The sequence below is a fragment of the Athene cunicularia genome (assembly GCF_003259725.1).
Source record: "Athene cunicularia isolate RWA chromosome 1 unlocalized genomic scaffold, athCun1 chr1_part2, whole genome shotgun sequence".
In the NCBI taxonomy this organism is placed as follows: domain Eukaryota; kingdom Metazoa; phylum Chordata; class Aves; order Strigiformes; family Strigidae; genus Athene; species Athene cunicularia.
In genome coordinates this window covers 53,517,675-53,535,968 of record NW_020799092.1, presented here as the reverse complement: position 1 = coordinate 53,535,968, position 18,294 = coordinate 53,517,675, and the positions used below count along the sequence as shown (strand labels likewise).

The 18,294-nt window shown below is 43.3% G+C and overlaps 1 protein-coding gene across 2 annotated transcripts in view; it reads right to left on the bottom strand.

Moving 5' to 3' along the window:
* The window catches only part of ZNF277 (zinc finger protein 277), a 60,375-nt gene that overhangs the window by 25,471 nt on the left and 16,610 nt on the right, over window positions 1-18,294 (bottom strand). For both annotated transcript variants that reach the window (XR_003400387.1, XM_026868241.1), the window contains exon 4: window positions 17,488-17,570. Coding sequence is in view for 1 of the 2 variants with exons in the window: in XM_026868241.1 (XP_026724042.1) it covers window positions 17,488-17,570 (83 nt within the window). In the remaining variant the exon portion in view is untranslated. The remainder of the gene's footprint in view (window positions 1-17,487; window positions 17,571-18,294) is intronic.

Genomic DNA, 18,294 nt, shown 5'->3' with positions numbered 1-18,294 from the left:
GTCACGAGTGGTGTCCCCCAGGGCTCGGTTTTGGGGCCACTCCTGTTTAACATCTTTATTGATGATCTAGACGAGGGGATCGAGTGCACCCTCAGTCAGTTTGCAGCTGACACCCAGTTGGGTGGGAGTGTTGATCTGCTCGAGGGTAGGGAGGCTCTGCAGAGAGACCTGGACAGGCTGGAGCCATGGGCTGAGCCCAACTGGGGGAGTTTCCATAAGGCCAAATGCCGGGGGCTGCCCTTGGGCCACAACAACCCCCAGCAGCGCTACAGGCTTGGGGAGGAGTGGCTGGAGAGCTGCCAGTCAGAGAGGGACCTGGGGTGTTGATTGACAGCTGCCTGAACAGGAGCCAGCAGTGTGCCCAGGGGGCCAAGAAGGCCAATGGCATCCTGGCTTGTGTCAGCAATAGCGTGGCCAGCAGGGACAGGGAAGGGATCTGACCCCTGGACTCGGCACTGGTGAGGCCGCCCCTCGATTCCTGTGTTCAGTTTTGGGCCCCTCACTACAAAAAGGACATTGAATGACTCGAGCGTGTCCAGAGAAGGGCAACGCAGCTGGTGCAGGGTCTGGAGCACAGGTCATACGGGGAGCGGCTGAGGGAACTGGGGGTGTTTAGTCTGGAGAAGAGGAGGCTGAGGGGAGACCTCATCGCCCTCTACAGCTACCTGAAAGGAGGGTGCAGAGAGCTGGGGATGAGTCTCTTTAACCAAGTAACAAGTGACAGGACAGAAGGGAATGGCCTCAAGTTGCACCAGGGAAGGTTTAGACTGGATATTAGGAAGCATTTCTTCATAGAATGGGTTGTTGGGTGTTGGAATGGGCTGCCCAGGGAGGTGGTGGAGTCCCCATCCCTGGAGGTGTGTAAGAGTTGTGTTGACATAGCGCTGAGGGATATGGTGTAGTTAGGAACTGTCAGTGTTAGGTTAATGGTTGGACTAGATGATCTTTGAGGTCTTTTCCAACCTAGATGATTCTGTGATTCTGTATCCTCCACACAGACGGTGCTACTGCTCCTCTGCTCTCTCACCCTTCCCTTTTGCCCCTACACCAGCATGCTCAGTATCTGGGAAGCTTTGAACAACCCAGCATTGTTGCTTTATCAATTTACTCAACAGACTTTAAAAAATACTTTTCAAGGTAGACAATCCTTTTATCAAATGCTGGCAGCACTCACTGCTAGAGGGAACTTTTTGAGCCAGCAAGCATATCTGGTACTTGCACAGGTGAGGAATTAAAAGCACTGGTTCAAGCCAACTGCAGTGAAAGCAAGAGGTCTGCTCTTCTTCCCTACAGACACTCCCAAACACCTTTCCACCTCCACTTCATTGCTGGGACTCTGAAGGAAGAATAGTAATTACAATAATTTGCATAAAACGGAGATTTTTCTGAGTGGAGGCTTACAGCTGGTAATGAGAGGCAAGCTTACACTGAAGTTATAAGGCAGGAATTGAGAAATTTACTATTCAAAACCTTGTCCTGGTTTTGGCTGGGATAGAGTTAGTTTTCTTCCTAGTAGCTGGTATAGTGTTGTGTTTTGGATTTAGTAGGAGAATAATGTTGGTAACACACTGATGCTTTTAGCTGTTGCTAAGTAGTGTTTATATGAAATCAAGAATTCTTCAGTTTCTCATGTCCTGCCAGTGAGAAGGCTGAAGAGGCACAAGAAGGTGGGAGGGGACACAGCCAGGACAGCTGACTCAAACTGGCCAAAGGGATATTCTATATCATAAAATGTCATGCCCAGTATATAAACTGGGGGAAAGCTGGTTGGGGGCTGCTGCTCGGGAACTGGCTGGGTATTGGTATATGAATGGTGAGCAATTGCTTTGTGCATGACTTGTTTTGTATATTCTATTTTTTTTAGTATTATTAATTTTTAAAAGTTATTGTTATTACTACCTTTATTATTAGTAGTATAATATAACAAACTGTCTTCATCTCAACTCATGAGTTTTTCTTTTTTTTTCTGATTCCTTCCCCATCCCCCTGGGGGGAATGAGCGAGTGAGCGGCTCGGTGGTGCTTAGATGCTGGCTGGGGTTAAACCATGACATACTTGCACCAGTTTCCAACCTGTTGGAATTGTTGGGGCTGTTAGCATTAATTCATGGTTGATACTAAGACAAAAAAAAGCCAAAACCATTTCAGCCATGAATATTTTCCAAAACTTTTTTAAGATACTGTGTCATATCAAAGTGTCAGAGAATGAGAGGGCAAAGTCACTTGAGGAAAAATTAAACAGATAGCAGAATACACACGTAGTAGTTTTCTTTTTCCATAATGAATAAAGGAATTGAGCACAGACAGAAAAGGTAATCCAAAATACTACAAAAGGGAATCAAATGCTATAGCTTGATATCAGGAAAATAGTTTACAATATTGATACAGTTTGTTGAATAATTCCTGACCTCCATATTTTTTGTGAGATGTTCTGACAGCTATTTGTCCTCCACTCTTTCTGTCATATTCTATGACTTGCTACCTCCCACTGCCCAAATTCATTGCTTTACTGAAGACTGTCAAACTAGTTGTGAAACAACCATTGACAGAACAGATATCCACACCAATACAAAGCAAAACTTAAATTACAGGGGCTTTTAGTCTAAACTCTTTGCTCCTACAAGCCACATGAAGCTTAAGAGATCAACCAGGCATTGTCAAAAATAAGTACTGCTTGATGACAAGTTCTTGAAAGCGTATTTTTTAGAAAGAGCTTAGCTAAAATAAGCAGCAGAGATGACTGCAGCAGTTAGCAGCCTCCCATGGAATAGGTTTGGGAAAATTTTACAGGGTGTAAGTGGTTGATCAGCTTCAAACATGGGAAATGGAAGCTGGGTATTACTGATCATACTTACTGCAACAAAAATGTAGTTGCTTTGAAGGAATACTCAATGTATTCAATAAAATTAAATTCAGCTTTAATACTTTTTTTTTTTTTTGGTCTGGGAAAACACCTCTTCTACAGCTCTTAGTCATACATGTTCTACTATATGGGTGATCTACCATAAAAAAATCCTGACAAATTACAAAATACTATCTATTCTGTGTTTTAACCAATAAAACAAAAAAAACCATGGTAAGGATGTGCAAGTGTATATATCAGGATGATCGTCTTTAAATATACCAGCACACTAAACTGCTAATACAAAAGAAATTTGATTGTCTGCCTGACATTTAATTTGGAGTCTAGAAAAATGCCCTGCACATTCACAATGCTCAGTCTGACGTGAGGAATTCAGACTTTCTCCTAGGAGGTGGTAATTTAAATGTGCATGAAAAAAAATGCACCTTTTTCTCTCCCATGAAGCAATATTTTGGAAGAAATTACCCATTTTTTTTTCCAGAAACACTTAAACACTATGCATCAGCAAGAATTTGGACTGATAATCAGTAAAAGATGAAAAATGTGTACTTACAGGTAGTAAGCACTTTTCCCTAAACAATTACTTTGACTCTGGTCTATGTTCAACAGACATTCAAGACATACAGAATGCCTTCAAAACCTAAGACTAAAATCTAGCTCCACTAAATGCCAAAACCTATGGACTCAGGACAGCTGGTTTTATGGCACATTAGACTTTTCTGATATTATAATTCCTGCTACCCTTCCCTCCAACAGGCACTGTGTTCCGGGTGTTAAACTGTCTTTTTTTGTTGCTGTCAGACCATTGCTTCTTTTTAATCATAAACTTCTTTACTACCAAGGCCCTCATAAATAATTTACGTAGCTATTTAAATGCATGGCTTGTATCACTGACATAGAAAAACCATTCACAACCAGTACTCAGCACAAGGTTTTTCTGCTTTTGATTCCAATCTGAAGAAAGAATTGGTGGTCAAAATTTTGACTGTTTTTTCCAACCACATAAGTTGGTCCAAGAGAAATATATTACTTCTTTCTCCAAACTCTGTTTCTTTATAATCATAGCACTTGTGATATATAGGAAAAAATAAGGCCGGAAGTACTTCTCTAGCTCCAAGATAGAGGCAAATTACACTGCAGTTTGGGACAAGCTCATGCACTGACTTTGACTGTAGTGAGACCTAAATTTTATCATTCCCCAGTCCAGGAACTCATTTGTGCATTGGAGGACTGGATTCTGCAGTTCAGTCTGTAAAACTGAGCTAAGAGCAGTATGTGTCTTCTTTTTTAAGATGTTCAGGGCCAACCCCCCCCCAAAAAACTACTGTCATAAGCCCTGACAAGGCAAAGTCCAAAGTGTCTTGTTCAAAGCCTTAAGCATACAGGTCGTCTCAACTTCAAGTATGTCAGTACTGGGCTGGATTGGAGCAAGTGCATACTGTAGTTAGGAGTTCTTGTTGGCATCTGCCTTGCCAGTTCTGGGCTTTTGCTCGCATCTTCTCTAGGCAAGAGACTAGGAAGACAGCATATTATACAAATAATCATTAAAGAGAAGTTCCAATCAAAGCTTTTATTAATGGTGCTATGTCCTCCAGAGAGGTAGTTTGCCTAAAGATGTTCCTTTGTAGAGAAAACTTCATGAATGTTAGTGTGCAGGAGTCAAACATCTGAGCACTCAGTCACACTGTTGTGAAAAGTGCATGATCACAGGCCATATTCCTTCTGTTACTGTAACAGACTCATTAATACTACTGAAATGAGAATGTCTGTCCGAGAAATGTTATTACCAGAGATAGCAATGTGGGTGTGAATTTGGTTCTAAATAATCTAAGATAGAGACTTCACAATAAGAATATGTATTTTATCAAGCTCTCCTAGGTGATCTCTCAAACACACAGTGTGTATCTTTAGTTGCAAATTCTTCCAATTTAAATAAGAGTTACAATTCCCTGCTGAGTGCTCACAGAAACTATCTATTGCTGTAGGCAAAGGAAGCAAGTGAAGCAGATTCTGGTTTAAAAAAAAACAAACCAAACTGAAACAATCATGCTGGCAGATCACAACAAGAAGCTGCTTATACACTTTACTGGTAATAAAACAAATCAGCAGAGTGCAGTGAGACAAAGACCAGGACTGGTGACACCCGAGACGTACTACAGTCTCCAGAAACTTGTCAAGGACATTATTTGACAATTATACAACAATTATACACACTGTTAGGACAAACTGCTCTTGGAGTAAGAGAATTATGTTTGGTTTTGTGTCTATAGTTTCTTCAAAAATTGGCTGAAGAGCTTTAGCTTGTAGCTGCTAAATAGGAAAAGTATTTACAAAGAATCATGGTATTACAAACTTCATGTCTCTCTATAGAGACCTGCATTTTTGCTGTATATCAATAGCTTGTCTCCTCACTTCTACATTCAGCTTCTCTCCTTACTGATCACTGTATTCAGTTCTCCCACTTCAAACACTATTTTCTTGCCTCTTGAGTACAGAAAAAATAATTTTCCAACTCTGTAATCACTGTCACGTCCTCTTCAATGTTATTTCAAGAAGAGTGCCTTTTCTTTAACATTATCAGAGATGCCTGCTGGAGAAGCCCTTCAGGAAACAACTTAGCTGTAACGTGAATGAGAATACAACAAAATTGTCAGGATGAGATGTCCAGTCTGGAAAACACTCAACACTTGAAGTCAGCTGTCACATCATCCGACATACATGTGTTTGTCAACTACTTTGTGCACTTTTCCCTCTCATCCGGTGAATGTGAAAATTCATACACAGTTCAAGAATGTCACAAACAGAGCCCCAGACAGACTGGCACGTCAAATACTAGTCTCTGAGGAAGGAAGTATGATGGTATTAGCGACCCACTTTTGGAACAGAGAAGAGAGGAAATCAATGGGGCAGTGACCTACTGATCTTCCAAGAGATACTGCCTATCTGGAGATGAAACTGAGAGTACTCCACTTCATCTGGTACAGGCTGATCATCCAAGTGGGCATTCCTGACTTTTTACTAGGTACTCAGATGTTATCACAATACACTGTGAACAGGAATGAAGTAGGAAAAGGAATGGGTAGAGTTTTCCTGAAAATTTTCCATTGAGTTCAAGGCACACGCATAGATCAACATCTTCTGGAGATGAATATAGAGCTATGGAAATAGTGACAAAATAGGGAGGAATTAAGAATATCATCATATGGCTGGGGAAACAAAGGCTACCAATGAGCCCTCTGACAAGAAAAAAGCATCTTAGGACATCAGTTTGTCAGCTAAGTGGGGAGACTTTAAACTAGGTTTGAAACAAAAAAACCCGAGAGAAATAGGAGTTGTGACCAACTGGAAAAACAGGAAATTGGGAAGAAAATGGTGTTGGTGAGTGGGGAAAGGATCTAAGAAGGAGAACAAGATGGACAATTTGCCAAGTCACAGATCCTAACCAGACTGAATGGATACAAAGACCAATATATATACTTAACTGGCATTATAATGAATTGACTCAGGCTTTGTGACACTGATGTAAAAGACATTCTTACAGGCTGTCCAGGAAGCTGAGTCAATTAAAGAAGGGAGGAAGAGTTTCATGATATGATGAAAACTAAGTAACTGCAAAGACATATGAAAAGAAAAAGAGGTTTGAAATCACAGTAGACATGTACCACAGGCTGCCAAGCTGAAGCAGGTGAAAGGTGAAGTTTGTCTGAATTAAGACAACCAGATGATGATGGAGACAGGCTAACATAGTAAAACAGAATGAAAAAACCGATCTCCTCCACACCCAAACACATTAGAAATAAATGACAAAGAAAAGCAGAGATCCATTACTTCATGTAGGAAGAGATCAAACACAGACACAAGAGGAATGCTTGTAATATTCAGGGCTTCAGTCTTTGTAGGAAAGATGAATTATGTCACAACTGTTAACGAAATGCACTTAAAACAAAAGAAAACAGAACGAAGACCAGAAAAATGTAAGAAAAGCGTTAAAAGCTAGATATTATATGTACTCAAATCCAACAGAATTTACCCAAGAGTTATTACAGAATTAGGTAAAATGATTTTTGACCATTAGTGTGAAACGTCTTCAAAATCCCATGGAGGGTGGGCAAGATTACAGAGTGCTTGAGAAAAGCAACTAAATATGAAAAGAAGGACCTATAGAATTTCAAGGTATTACTATGTTGACATTATTAGATACTCTGTAAGAACTTCTGATGTTGCATTACATTACATCAGGCTAGCATCTCAAACCCTTCCAATGAATAGCTTCAAGTTCTTGAAACACCTTGTTTCAGCTTAAGCTTGTAACAAACTGGGGATCATACAAACAGTTTATTCCTGGGAAGCCGGCACAGCTGAGTCCCTCTTCCAGTTTTGGTGAAGGCTCCTCTTCAGGGTCTATTTACTGGGAGGAAGAGTAATGTCTTTACCTAAAACTACCAGTCACATGACAGAACAGCTGTAAACATGAGAGCAAGACAAGGTCAATACTGTGATAGGAAGTGTGCATTTTCTTAAAATAGGTTTGGGGGTTTTGCCTTTTTTAGAAAAATCTTAAAGATAAGCCCAAGTAGCTTATACTGACACTGCCCCTCCTATTATCTCGAGTCTGGCCACCAGGACTTCCTTGCCTGGTACTGCTTCACAACTACAAATTCTTTGTCAAGACTGTGTTTTTCCAAAAGACTGTATTTGTTGTGTATTACACAGCCTTGACAGCTATTTCAGCAAGCTGTGCTCTCTAACCTAGTTCAGGCTCATTCCTTGGCCTCTCTCAATACATCACAGTCACCATAATGTCTCTGCATGACATTCACCTTGGCTAGCATCCCTGCTGCAATACAGCCTGAAATACTCCTAAACTGGAGTTTCAAAACTGCAAAATGAAATGCTTCAGCTAACACATTTGAAAGACAACATTTGTCCTTGTTTGGGCTTGCTGTTGGAGAAAGCAGTTAGGATTCAAAGGCTGCAGAAAAACCATCAAAAGTTGTATAGTTCTGGTCTTTATTCTGTACAACTCACATGAGCCCATTTGCCAATTCACTGTTAATTGCTGGACTTGTCTGGAGGTAAAAGCCTTTTCAAAGCAAAACAACTATTTAACTTGCAAGTCAACACTCAGATTGCAGCAAAAGGAAATGAAAAAATAAACGGACTTTATTGCTGTAACTAAAGTAGTGACTCCATTAGCCCCAACTACAGCTGCAGCTTGATTTCACAAAATCCTTCTGTAAGAACTGAAGATACAATTCTGACATTTAAAATAGTGTTAATAGCAAAGGCTATTTCACACCACAGTAAGAATGCATACTTCTTTCTTTTCTAACTTGATTACTCTGTAAACAAAACCAGCACTTGCTTTGGGCTAAATCCTACACTCTCTTTGTATTTGAAGAGATATCTATTTGCAGAGTAGATCAGACAGCTCACCTGCCAATAGACTCTGCACTACTTTGACATTGGCAGCAGAGGGAAATCTTAGTTGGAATAGGACTACGTAGTACAAAACACTAAAAAAACAGAAATAAATGCCCTTTAAAAAACCAGAAAGTACAGTCCAATGTGTAGCAGCCAAGAGCTGCTGTTACAATAGACAAATCTATGAAAACATTAGCTGCATGCTCAATTATGACCCTCTTTTCTTCCTCAAAGCCATAAACAACATGATATATGCTTGGGAAATTAACATCATTATGACACTGAGTGCCCACATGCAATATTCAAGATGTCTTTCATAACCTCAAAGGGATTATAGGAAAATGGAAAAGGTACAGTTATACACAGTGAATAATCACCAAATAGACAGCAGCCTCAAACACAAATCATTGAATCACTGAGGTTGCAAAGGACCCCTTAAGAGCAACTAGTCCAACCCTCATGCTTGTGCTGGGTTTATGTGAATGGCAGCGTTTTTGGTAGCAGGGGAGGGGGGCTATAGCAGTGTTCCCCTGTGAGAAGCTTCTTGAAGCTCCCCAGCCTCAAATCAGACCCGCCCTTGGCCAAGGCCAATCCAATTAGCAATGGTGGACACGCCTCTGTGATAACTATTTAAGAAGCTGAACCTAGGAGGAGGAGTTTGAGTTGCGAGGAGAACACCTGTATAAACACCAAGGTTAGTAAAAGAAAGGAGGAGACTCCCCTGCAGCCCATGATGAGAGGCAGGGTTGTTCCCCTGCTGCCCATGGAGGTCTGTAGTGGAGCAGACGCCCATCTGCAGCCTGTGGAGGACCCCATGCCAGAGCAGGTGGATGTACCCAAAGAAGGCTGAGACTCTGTGGGAAGAAGCCCCCACTGTTGTAGTTTGACACTGGGAGGGATCCACACCAGAGCAGCTTGGGAAATGCTGTGGCCCATGGGAAGGACTCATGTTGGAGTAAGTTCATGGTGGACTGTCTCCCACAAAAGGGGAACCACGCTGAAGCAAAGGAAGAATGAAAGAAGTTCTCACCTGCCCCACTCCCCTCTGTCCCCAAGGAAAAAGAACCAGTGGGACTGACCACACCCCCCATTGCCTGCCCCCTGTGCCAGTGGAGGAAAGTTGTTTTTAAGATGTGGTTATACTTCTCACTGTCCTACTTTGTCAGTTAAGTGTTACCTTTGTTAGCGTCTTTATTAAATTTATGTTATTTTTTCTTCCCATAACAAGTCTGTCTTTTGCCTGTCACTATAATGGGTGAGTGCTCCTTCCCTGTCTTGATCTTGATTCCTGAGCCTTTTGCTTTATTTTCTCCTTTCCCTTCCTCAAGGGTAAGAGGTGTGAGCAGCTGCATGGTGCTCAGTTGCCCTCTGGGCTAAAACCATGACAATGACCAAGCAGGGTCACTGAAGTGCTAAGGCTTGGCCAACAGGCCCAGGCCAGAGCTGACCTATAGATGAATCCTGTATATTTTATAACTGATAACCTTTGTGCTAGTAGGTATTGTACTAAGTTATAACAAACCACCTATGCTGATGTAAAAAGTGCTAAAGCATTGAAATACTGCAGCCTGAACAACAGGCCCCAAGCTGAAGCTGATAACTTAGTCTGTAATCATTAACAAGGTATGTAAGCTTGCTAGTGAAAGAGGCAGCTTAGACAAAATATAATCAGGAGTGAGGAGAGAATGTATCCAGCTTCCCTTGTTTAGCCTTGTTCAAGGCTGAGAATCCATGTAACCAGCCTTGTTAGAAACTCCCTTGGTCTCCCCAACCCCGAGCCTTGGCCAGGCTTTGGATGGAATCCAACAGGAGAAAACAGAAATTTTCTGCTCAAAACAAAGGTGCCAGCTATTCTGGCTTGTCGATCTATGGTATATAAGGCTGGACCCTCTCAGAGAGACTTTGTCAGCCTCACCTATGGGTGGCCACACAGCGTAGGATTTCCCCCTTGCCGGGACAGGCTCCCCAAACCCTCGCTGTAACCGGGGCTGCCCAGCCACTGCAGGGCTGGATGATGGGAACGTGTGCAAGTGGTGATGGGTCTTTCTTGATCACTATTCTCTCTCATGTAGTAATGATTTGATGCATTACCCTGTATTCTCCTGTTTGTTGCTCTAGGTGCATTATTCTGCCTTTTCTTCCTGCACATTTTCTGTGTTACCCTGTTACATTATTTAGTTATCTCCAGTAAAATACGCCTACTCTTTTCACTCTGGTGTCCGAGTTTAATTGGTGTCCTTAATCAGCAAAACAGTCACCTAGAGCTTGCTACCCAAGACCATGTCTAGTTATGTTTTGAATATCCCACAGACATTCTACAACTTCTCTGGGTAACTTGTTCTAGTGTTTGACCGCGGTCAGAGTAAAAAACTGTTGTCATGTTTCCAGAGGGAATTTCCAGATTTTTAATTCATGCCCTTTCCCTCTTGTCCTGTTGGTGGGCTCTACCGAGAAGTATTTTTACATTATTATATTTATATATTACACATATACATTGGTAAAATCCCCCAAATCTTGAGTTCCAGACTTAACAGTCCAAATCTCTCTGCCTCTCCTTGTATGAAGGATCACAATCACAGAATCATCTAGGTTGGAAAGGACCTTGGAAATCATCTAGTCTAACAGTTCACCTAGACTGTTCCCAACTACACCATATCCTTAAGCTCTAAATTAACCCTACTCTTGAACAATTCCGGGATGGGGACTCCACCACCTCCCTGGGCAGCCCATTCCAACACCTAACAACCCCTTCTGGAAAGAAATACTTCCCAACATCTAGTCTAAACTTTCCCTGGCACAACTTGAAGCCATTCACTCCTGTCCTTTTGCTTACTACTAGGCTAAAGAGGCTCATTCCCAGCTCTCTGCACCCTCCTTTCAGGGAGCTGTAGAGGGCAATGAGGTCTCCCCTCAGCCTCCTCTTCTCCAGACTAAACACCCCCAGTTCCCTCAGCCGCTCCCCGTACGACCTGTGCTCCAGACCCTGCACCAGCTGCGTTGCCCTTCTCTGGACACGCTCGAGTCATTCAATGTCCTTTTTGGAGTGAGGGGCCCAAAACTGAACACAGGAATCGAGGGGCGGCCTTACCAGTGCCGAGTAAAGCGGTCAGATCCCTTCCCTGTCCCTGCTGGCCACGCTATTGCTGACACAAGCCAGGATGCCATTGGCCTTCTTGGCCCCCTGGGCACACTGCTGGCTCCTGTTCAGCCGGCTGTCAATCAACACCCCAGGTCCCTCTCTGACTGGCAGCTCTCCAGCCACTCCTCCCCAAGCCTGTAGCGCTGCTGGGGGTTGTTGTGGCCCAAGGGCAGCCCCCGGCATTTGGCCTTATGGAAACTCCTGCAGTTGGGCTCAGCCCATGGCTCCAGCCTGTCCAGGTCTCTCTGCAGAGCCTCCCTACCCTCGAGCAGATCAACACTCCCATCCAACTGGGTGTCATCTGCAAACTGACTGAGGGTGCACTCGATCCCCTCGTCTAGATCATCAATAAAGATGTTAAACAGGAGTGGCCCCAACATCGAGCCCTGGGGGACACCACTCGTGACCGGCTGCCAACTGGATTTAACTCCGTTCACCACAACTCTTTAGGCCCGGCCATCCAGACAGTTTTTTACCCAGCAAGGTGTGCAATTGTCCAAGCCTCGAGCAGTCATTATTGCTAGGAGACTGTTGTGGGAAACAGTGTCAAAAGCCTTACTAAAGTAAAGGTAAATTACATCCACAGCCTTTCCCTCATCCAATAAGCAGGTCGTCCTGTTGTAGAAGGAGAACAGGTTTGTCAAGCAGGACCTGCCTTTTATAAACCCATGCTGACAGGGCCTGAGTATCTGGTTGTCCCGCAGGTGTTGTATAATGGTGTTTAGGATGAGCTGCTCCATCAGCTTCCCAGGTACCGAAGTCAAGCTGACAGGCCTGTAATTTCTCGGATTATCCTTCTGGCCCTTCTTATATATGGGCATCACACTGCCCCATCTCCAATCTGTTGGGACCTTTCCAGTCAGCCAGGACTGCTGGTAAATGATGGAAATCAGATTGGTGAGCACCCCAGCCAGCTCCTTCAGCACCCTCGGGTGTATCCCTTCTGGTCCCATAGACTTGTGTGTGCCTGTGTGATGCAGTAGGTCACTGACTGTGTCCTGCATTGTAGGGGGGTCATTCTCCCATTCTGTCTTCTGGCTGAGGAGGCTGGATTCCCTCAGTACAACTAGTCTTGCTATTAAAGACTGAGGCAAAGAAGGCATTAAGCACCTCAGCCTTTTCCTCATCACTTGTTACCATATCTCCTCCTGCATCTAGCAGGGGATGGAGGCACTCCCTGGACTTTCTTTTGCTACTGACATACGGTACTGCGTCTGGCTCTGCTGGAATTGGTTTTCCCCTACAGCAGCCCTCATGTGCTGTGTTTTATGTTGGGAGCTGGCAGGGTGTTGATAGCACCCTGGTGTTGTGGCTAATGCTGAGCACACCATCAAGGCTCTTTCTGACATTTCCTCCAGTGGGACGGGGTGGGCAAGATCTTGGGAGGGGACACAGACAGGACAGCTGACCCGAACTGACCAAAGGGATATTCCAGACCATATGACGTCTGCTCAGTATAAAGCTGGGAGAAAGGAGGAAGGGGCTGGGGTCACCCTTGGTCCTCTAAGGCAACCACTATGTGTATCAGAGCCCTGCATCCTGAGAAGGCCGACATTGGCTCTCCATGAGAAGTAGAAAATAAATCTGTTTTCTTTTGCTTCTGCGTGCAGACCTTTGCTTCATTTTGCTTATATTAAAACTGCTTTTGTTTTACCCACAAGGGTTGGTCTATCTTAACTTCTTTCCCCTCTTTGCCCTGTTGAGAAAACAAGGGGAAAAGATGGGGGGGAAGTGATAGAGTGACTTGGTGGATACCTGGCATTTAGCCAAAGTCAAACCATCACACATACTTACAGAAACATTTCTTGTTATTCTTCATTGCAGAGGCCAAATGAATTTCCAGCTGGGCTTTAGCCCTTCTGATTTCCACCCTGCATAGCCTCACAGCATCTTTGCAATCACTGTGACTGGCTAGCCCCTTCTCCCAAAGGCCATGAACTCTCCTTTTCTCCCTGAGTTGCAGCCAAAGCTCCCTGTTCAGCCAGGGTGGTCTTCTCTGGCATCAGCTTCTCTTAGAGCACCTGGGGACCACCTACTCTGAGCCATTAACACTTTCTTCTTAAAGAGTGCCCAGCCTTCCTGGGCCCCTATACCCTTCAGGACCGTCTCCCAGGGGATCCTTTCAAGCAGGTGCCTAAACAAGACATAGTCAGCCCAGTCCAGGATGTCAGTCCTACTTAGCCCTCTCCTGGCCTCTCTAAGAATAGAGAACTCTATTAATTTCATGATTGCGGTGCCCTAGTCGGCCTCCAACCACCACTTCATCCACCAGTCCTTCTCTGTTCACAAAGAGAGGATCTAGTAGGGCACCTTCTCTGGTCGGTTCTCTTACCAGCTGCGTCAGGAAGTTGTCTCCCACACATTCCAGGAATCTCTGGGACTGGTCTTGCTCTGCTGTGTTGTATCTCCAGCAGATGTCTGGGAAGTTAAAGTCTCCCACAAGAACAAGGACAAGCGATCATGAGATTTCTCCTAAGTGCCTATAGAATATTTCATCCGCCTGTCTGTCATGGTTGGGTGGCCTATAAATGACTCCTACTACAACATCTGCCCTGTTGGCCTTCCCCCTGATTCTAACACAAAGACACTTGTACTCAAAGCAATCATAACAGTCCTTAACATACAGAGCCACCCCACCACCTCTCCTTCCCTGTCTCTCGTAAAGAGCTTATAACCCTCAGTTAGCACACTCCAGTCATGGGAGACATCCCACTATGTTTCTGTAATAGCAACAACATTGTAATTTCCTATTTCATCACGGCTACAAGCTCCTACTTTTTGTTACCCATGCTGTGTGCATTGGTATAGATGCACTTCAGATGGGCCGATGTTTTGCCCCCTACCCTTTCAAATCTAGTTTAAAGCTCTGTCAATGAGCCCAGCTAACTCCTGCCCCAAGATCCCCTTCCCTCTCCAGGACAGGTGCATTCCATCTAATGTCAAAAGGTCAGGTGTCCTGTATACCAACCCATGATTGAAGAATCCAAAGCCCTGATGGTAACACCAGTCTTGGAGCCACCCATTCATCTGCTGAATTCTCCTATAATCATCCTCATCCATCCCCCCAAACTGAAGAGATGGAGAACACAATTTGTGCCCACAACCCCTTAAGCAGTCTTCCCAAGGACCTGAAGTCTCTCTTCACTGCTTTAGGCTTTCTCATGGTGATGTCATCACTACCTACCTGAAAAACCAGGAGAGGGTAGTAATCCTTGGGTCTCACTAGGGTAGGGAGTGTTGCTGTGAGGTCCTTGATGCGGGCCCCAGGGAGGCAGCAGACTTCCCTGTGAAGCGGGTCTGGTCTGCATATGGGGCCTTCGACACCCCTTAGAGTGGAGTCACCCACTACAATGACTCTTCCGGGGTTCTTTTCAGAGCTGGTTTTAATACCTGGTCTGAAATGACCTGGCCTTGGTGGACCTTGGCCTTCTTCATTTGTCTCATTTTCTTCCTCCTCCACTGCTTTGTTCAAAAGTTCCAGGGCCCTGAATCTATTGTGAAGGGACACCATGGAGGGTGAGGGAGGCCAGGAAAGGATTTTCCTGCCTCTCTGAGCAGGTTCCTGTTTCCAGCCTCCCTCATCTCTTAGGTCCCCTCCTTCTGCCTGATAGCAAGAGGATAAGGGATTACCTGCCTCATTTGGAGCCTCCATTTGCTCCTGTTGCTTCAGGGGTGCTAGGGTGTTACTCCACCAATCAATTTCGTTTTCACACTCCCTAAAACTTCTTAATCTCTTAACCTCTTCTCTGAGTTCCGCCACCAGGCCGAGCAGGTCATCCAGCTGATCGCAGTGCACACAGGTGCTGTCACTGCTGCCCTCCGACAGGACTGACAGGCTCAGGCACTCTCTGCAGCCTGGGACCTGAACCTCTGCATGTTTGCGTGGCAGCTCTGTCTGGGTCGCCACATTCTTCCTGGTGGTGGTTTTGGCATGAGTGGAGACCATGGCTCAGTCTACTCATGGAGGATGGTAAAAAGGATGTTGCCATCTTCATGACCCTGCACAGGACTTGCTCTAGTAAGTCCATATCTTTCTTGTACTGGACCCAGCACTCCAGATGTGTTCTTGCCAGTGCTGAGTGGTGGGGAGGGATTACTTCCTTTGACCTGCTGGCAACACTCTTCCTAGTACAGCCCAGGATGCTGTTGGCTGCCTTTGCCATGAAGGTGCACTTCAGCACATGACTAATGAAAGACCTAATGTAAGGTAGGTAAGTCTGGAGAGAAATCATGAGTAGTTTGGATAAGATTAAGGATGAATTGTCCACTACTTCTAATACAAAAACCAGCCAGGTGTGAGGTGACAGGTTCAAAAGGACCAAACAGATGGTTCTCTCCCAGTGTAGTTAAGTTGTGCAACTCATTGCTGCAAAAAGCTGTGAATACTGGAAGTTTGTGCAGGTTCAGAGATGGAGGTTCATGAAAAAAAAATCTATTGTGTTAATAAACATAGATACAATGTTGCTAAATTTAGAAATTCTTGAGCTGCCAATTGTTGGAGACCAGGGAAATACATTGATAAAGAATCACCACCAGATCAGAAGAGGGAAAATACCACAGACACTTTGCTGCTGTCAAGGATAAGATACTGATCTAGACAAGCCTTTTTTACTGATCCAGGATGGCTTCTCTTACACTGAACTGGAAGAGAAGCATGAGTGCATCAGCTGCTTTTTTTCCTGAGTCCATGACAATCCAGTGGGCATACACAGGAATGAAGATTTCAGCTGAGGCAACTCCAACTTCATGGGAAATCCTCAGTGGCAGAACCACCACAACTCTCCTTTGCAGGAGCTGGGATCCTACAGAGAGCTGTGCAAGACTTGTATATACTCCATGGGTTCTGCGGATTTGCTTGTCATGCGCTGCAAGCTGCAGAACATTAACCAGCAAATTGAAACAGCACTCACAGGGTAGTTGAGCCAAACGGATTTTGCCTGCCAATCCAAATTTCCCTGGGAACTAGAATTTGGTTTTTGTAAGCACATTCTTCATTCTGAATGCTTATGTTTTAAGGTGTCTTTAGTTGCACGCTATGTACAGACTTGTAATAGAAACATACCAGAAGAAACAGCGTAACAAAGGGTTAAAAGGTCTATGATGACAATTCCCAGGACATAGCTGCCAGTAGTAAACTGAGGAACATATTTATGTAAAGACCATAAGGCCTGCACTCTAACACCTCACAGTACAGATGACTTGCCAGCAGAAAACCCTGCATTCTAACATGAGGAGCAACAAGGCTGCTGTGTATCCCATAACATTCATTTTTAAATTAGCCCCAAATCAAAAACAGACTACAGATGTCTATTTCAAAGAAGAAAACAACAAAAAAATCCCCCAGTGGTCAGCAGCCTGGACTAAGACTCATGGAAGCTGAAGTCAGCAAGAGCTTAATGTGAAGGATCACTCATTCAGAACTGACAACTCCTAGAAGATGTGAGAGCTCTGTCCAAAGTCCTAGGTTGCCAATCCCAAGCAGGAAGAACCAGAGCAGTTCATGAGGACTCAACAGCTGCTATTTCTTGTCCTTTGCATCTCACAAAAACAATACTGGTCAGACTTCCTTCACTCATGCACTATGACACTTGTGAGTTTGTGAGTGTGAATTAATGAAATCTGGGTAAGAGACTGTGAATGCACAAAACCAACTTAAAGATTTTGTATATAAGTATCACCTTTCCTTTTCACAGTATCATAGAGTCTTATTTTGTAATAATATACATGTAGCAAAATTAGCACAAAAGATACTGTCAATGCATTGCAGATTTCTGCAAAAGGAAAAATGTTCAACACACTCAGCTTTTCCAGTGCTCTGAGCAGATTTTCTAGTCATGAACACTGACATGCAACCTGTAAATTTATTCCATGGAAAAAACCTATAAACAAGTTCGTGTATGTTTCTACAGCAGCTAGGGAAGTGAGCTTAAAAAAAGTATAAAAAAAATCAGAATTTTGCAGTCTAGCAAAAAGTGCTTACACTTTAAAATGCCCACTAAGTTACCATATATTACACTATTGAATTGTTTACCTCAGAAAATGAAACAACAGTAGTTTCTTACCAGTCTCTTTTGCTGAAGCTGTTCTCTAAGTAATCTGTCTTCTGGTAAAACATCACATAGAAGAAAATAATTTTCCTGCTCTTCTGTTAAGAGATTACAAGTGTGGGTAAGGAATGGGAAGTTGTAGCTGCTTTGAATATTTCTGGCATATAATTTGCTAAACCTTTGGAATGTGTTAAGAACGTGAGAATGTTTTTTAATCTACAGAAATCAGTTACTTAAATTTAATAATTTAACAAAACCTGCTTAAATATTTGTATATCTATTTATAAGACCTTTCCATCATTTATACTGCTGTACAAAGACAAGTCTTATACAGATTTTCCCCACTACCAGCTTTATTATTTTTTTATGACAGTTCTTCTGAAGACATAAGGCAATTTTAATATTTTATATTGGTTACAACATAGTCAGCATGAAAGAAGTATGAAATCACCTTTATCTTGCCTGTGAGATTTCAGTTATTTCCCTAAGTAATGTCAGTTTTCAATAGTTAACATCATTTGGTATACTCTCCCCTTACCCTGCCTGATGACATTACCTTTTACCATCAGATCTTGTTCCATCTGCAGATATGCACCACAACTGTTTAGTAACATACACTGAGACTTGCTTAATTTACATTTCTACTTATGTTTTACCCACATTTTATGTTTATTAATCTTTTTACTATTTATGTTCATATACAATTTAATAACAAGCCAAATCTTATTCAAATGAATTACCTTAAAAGTACTCAGCATGTAAGAATATATAAGCCATTTACAAAAAATATATTTTGCATTTGAAAGTTACTCATTTACCAAT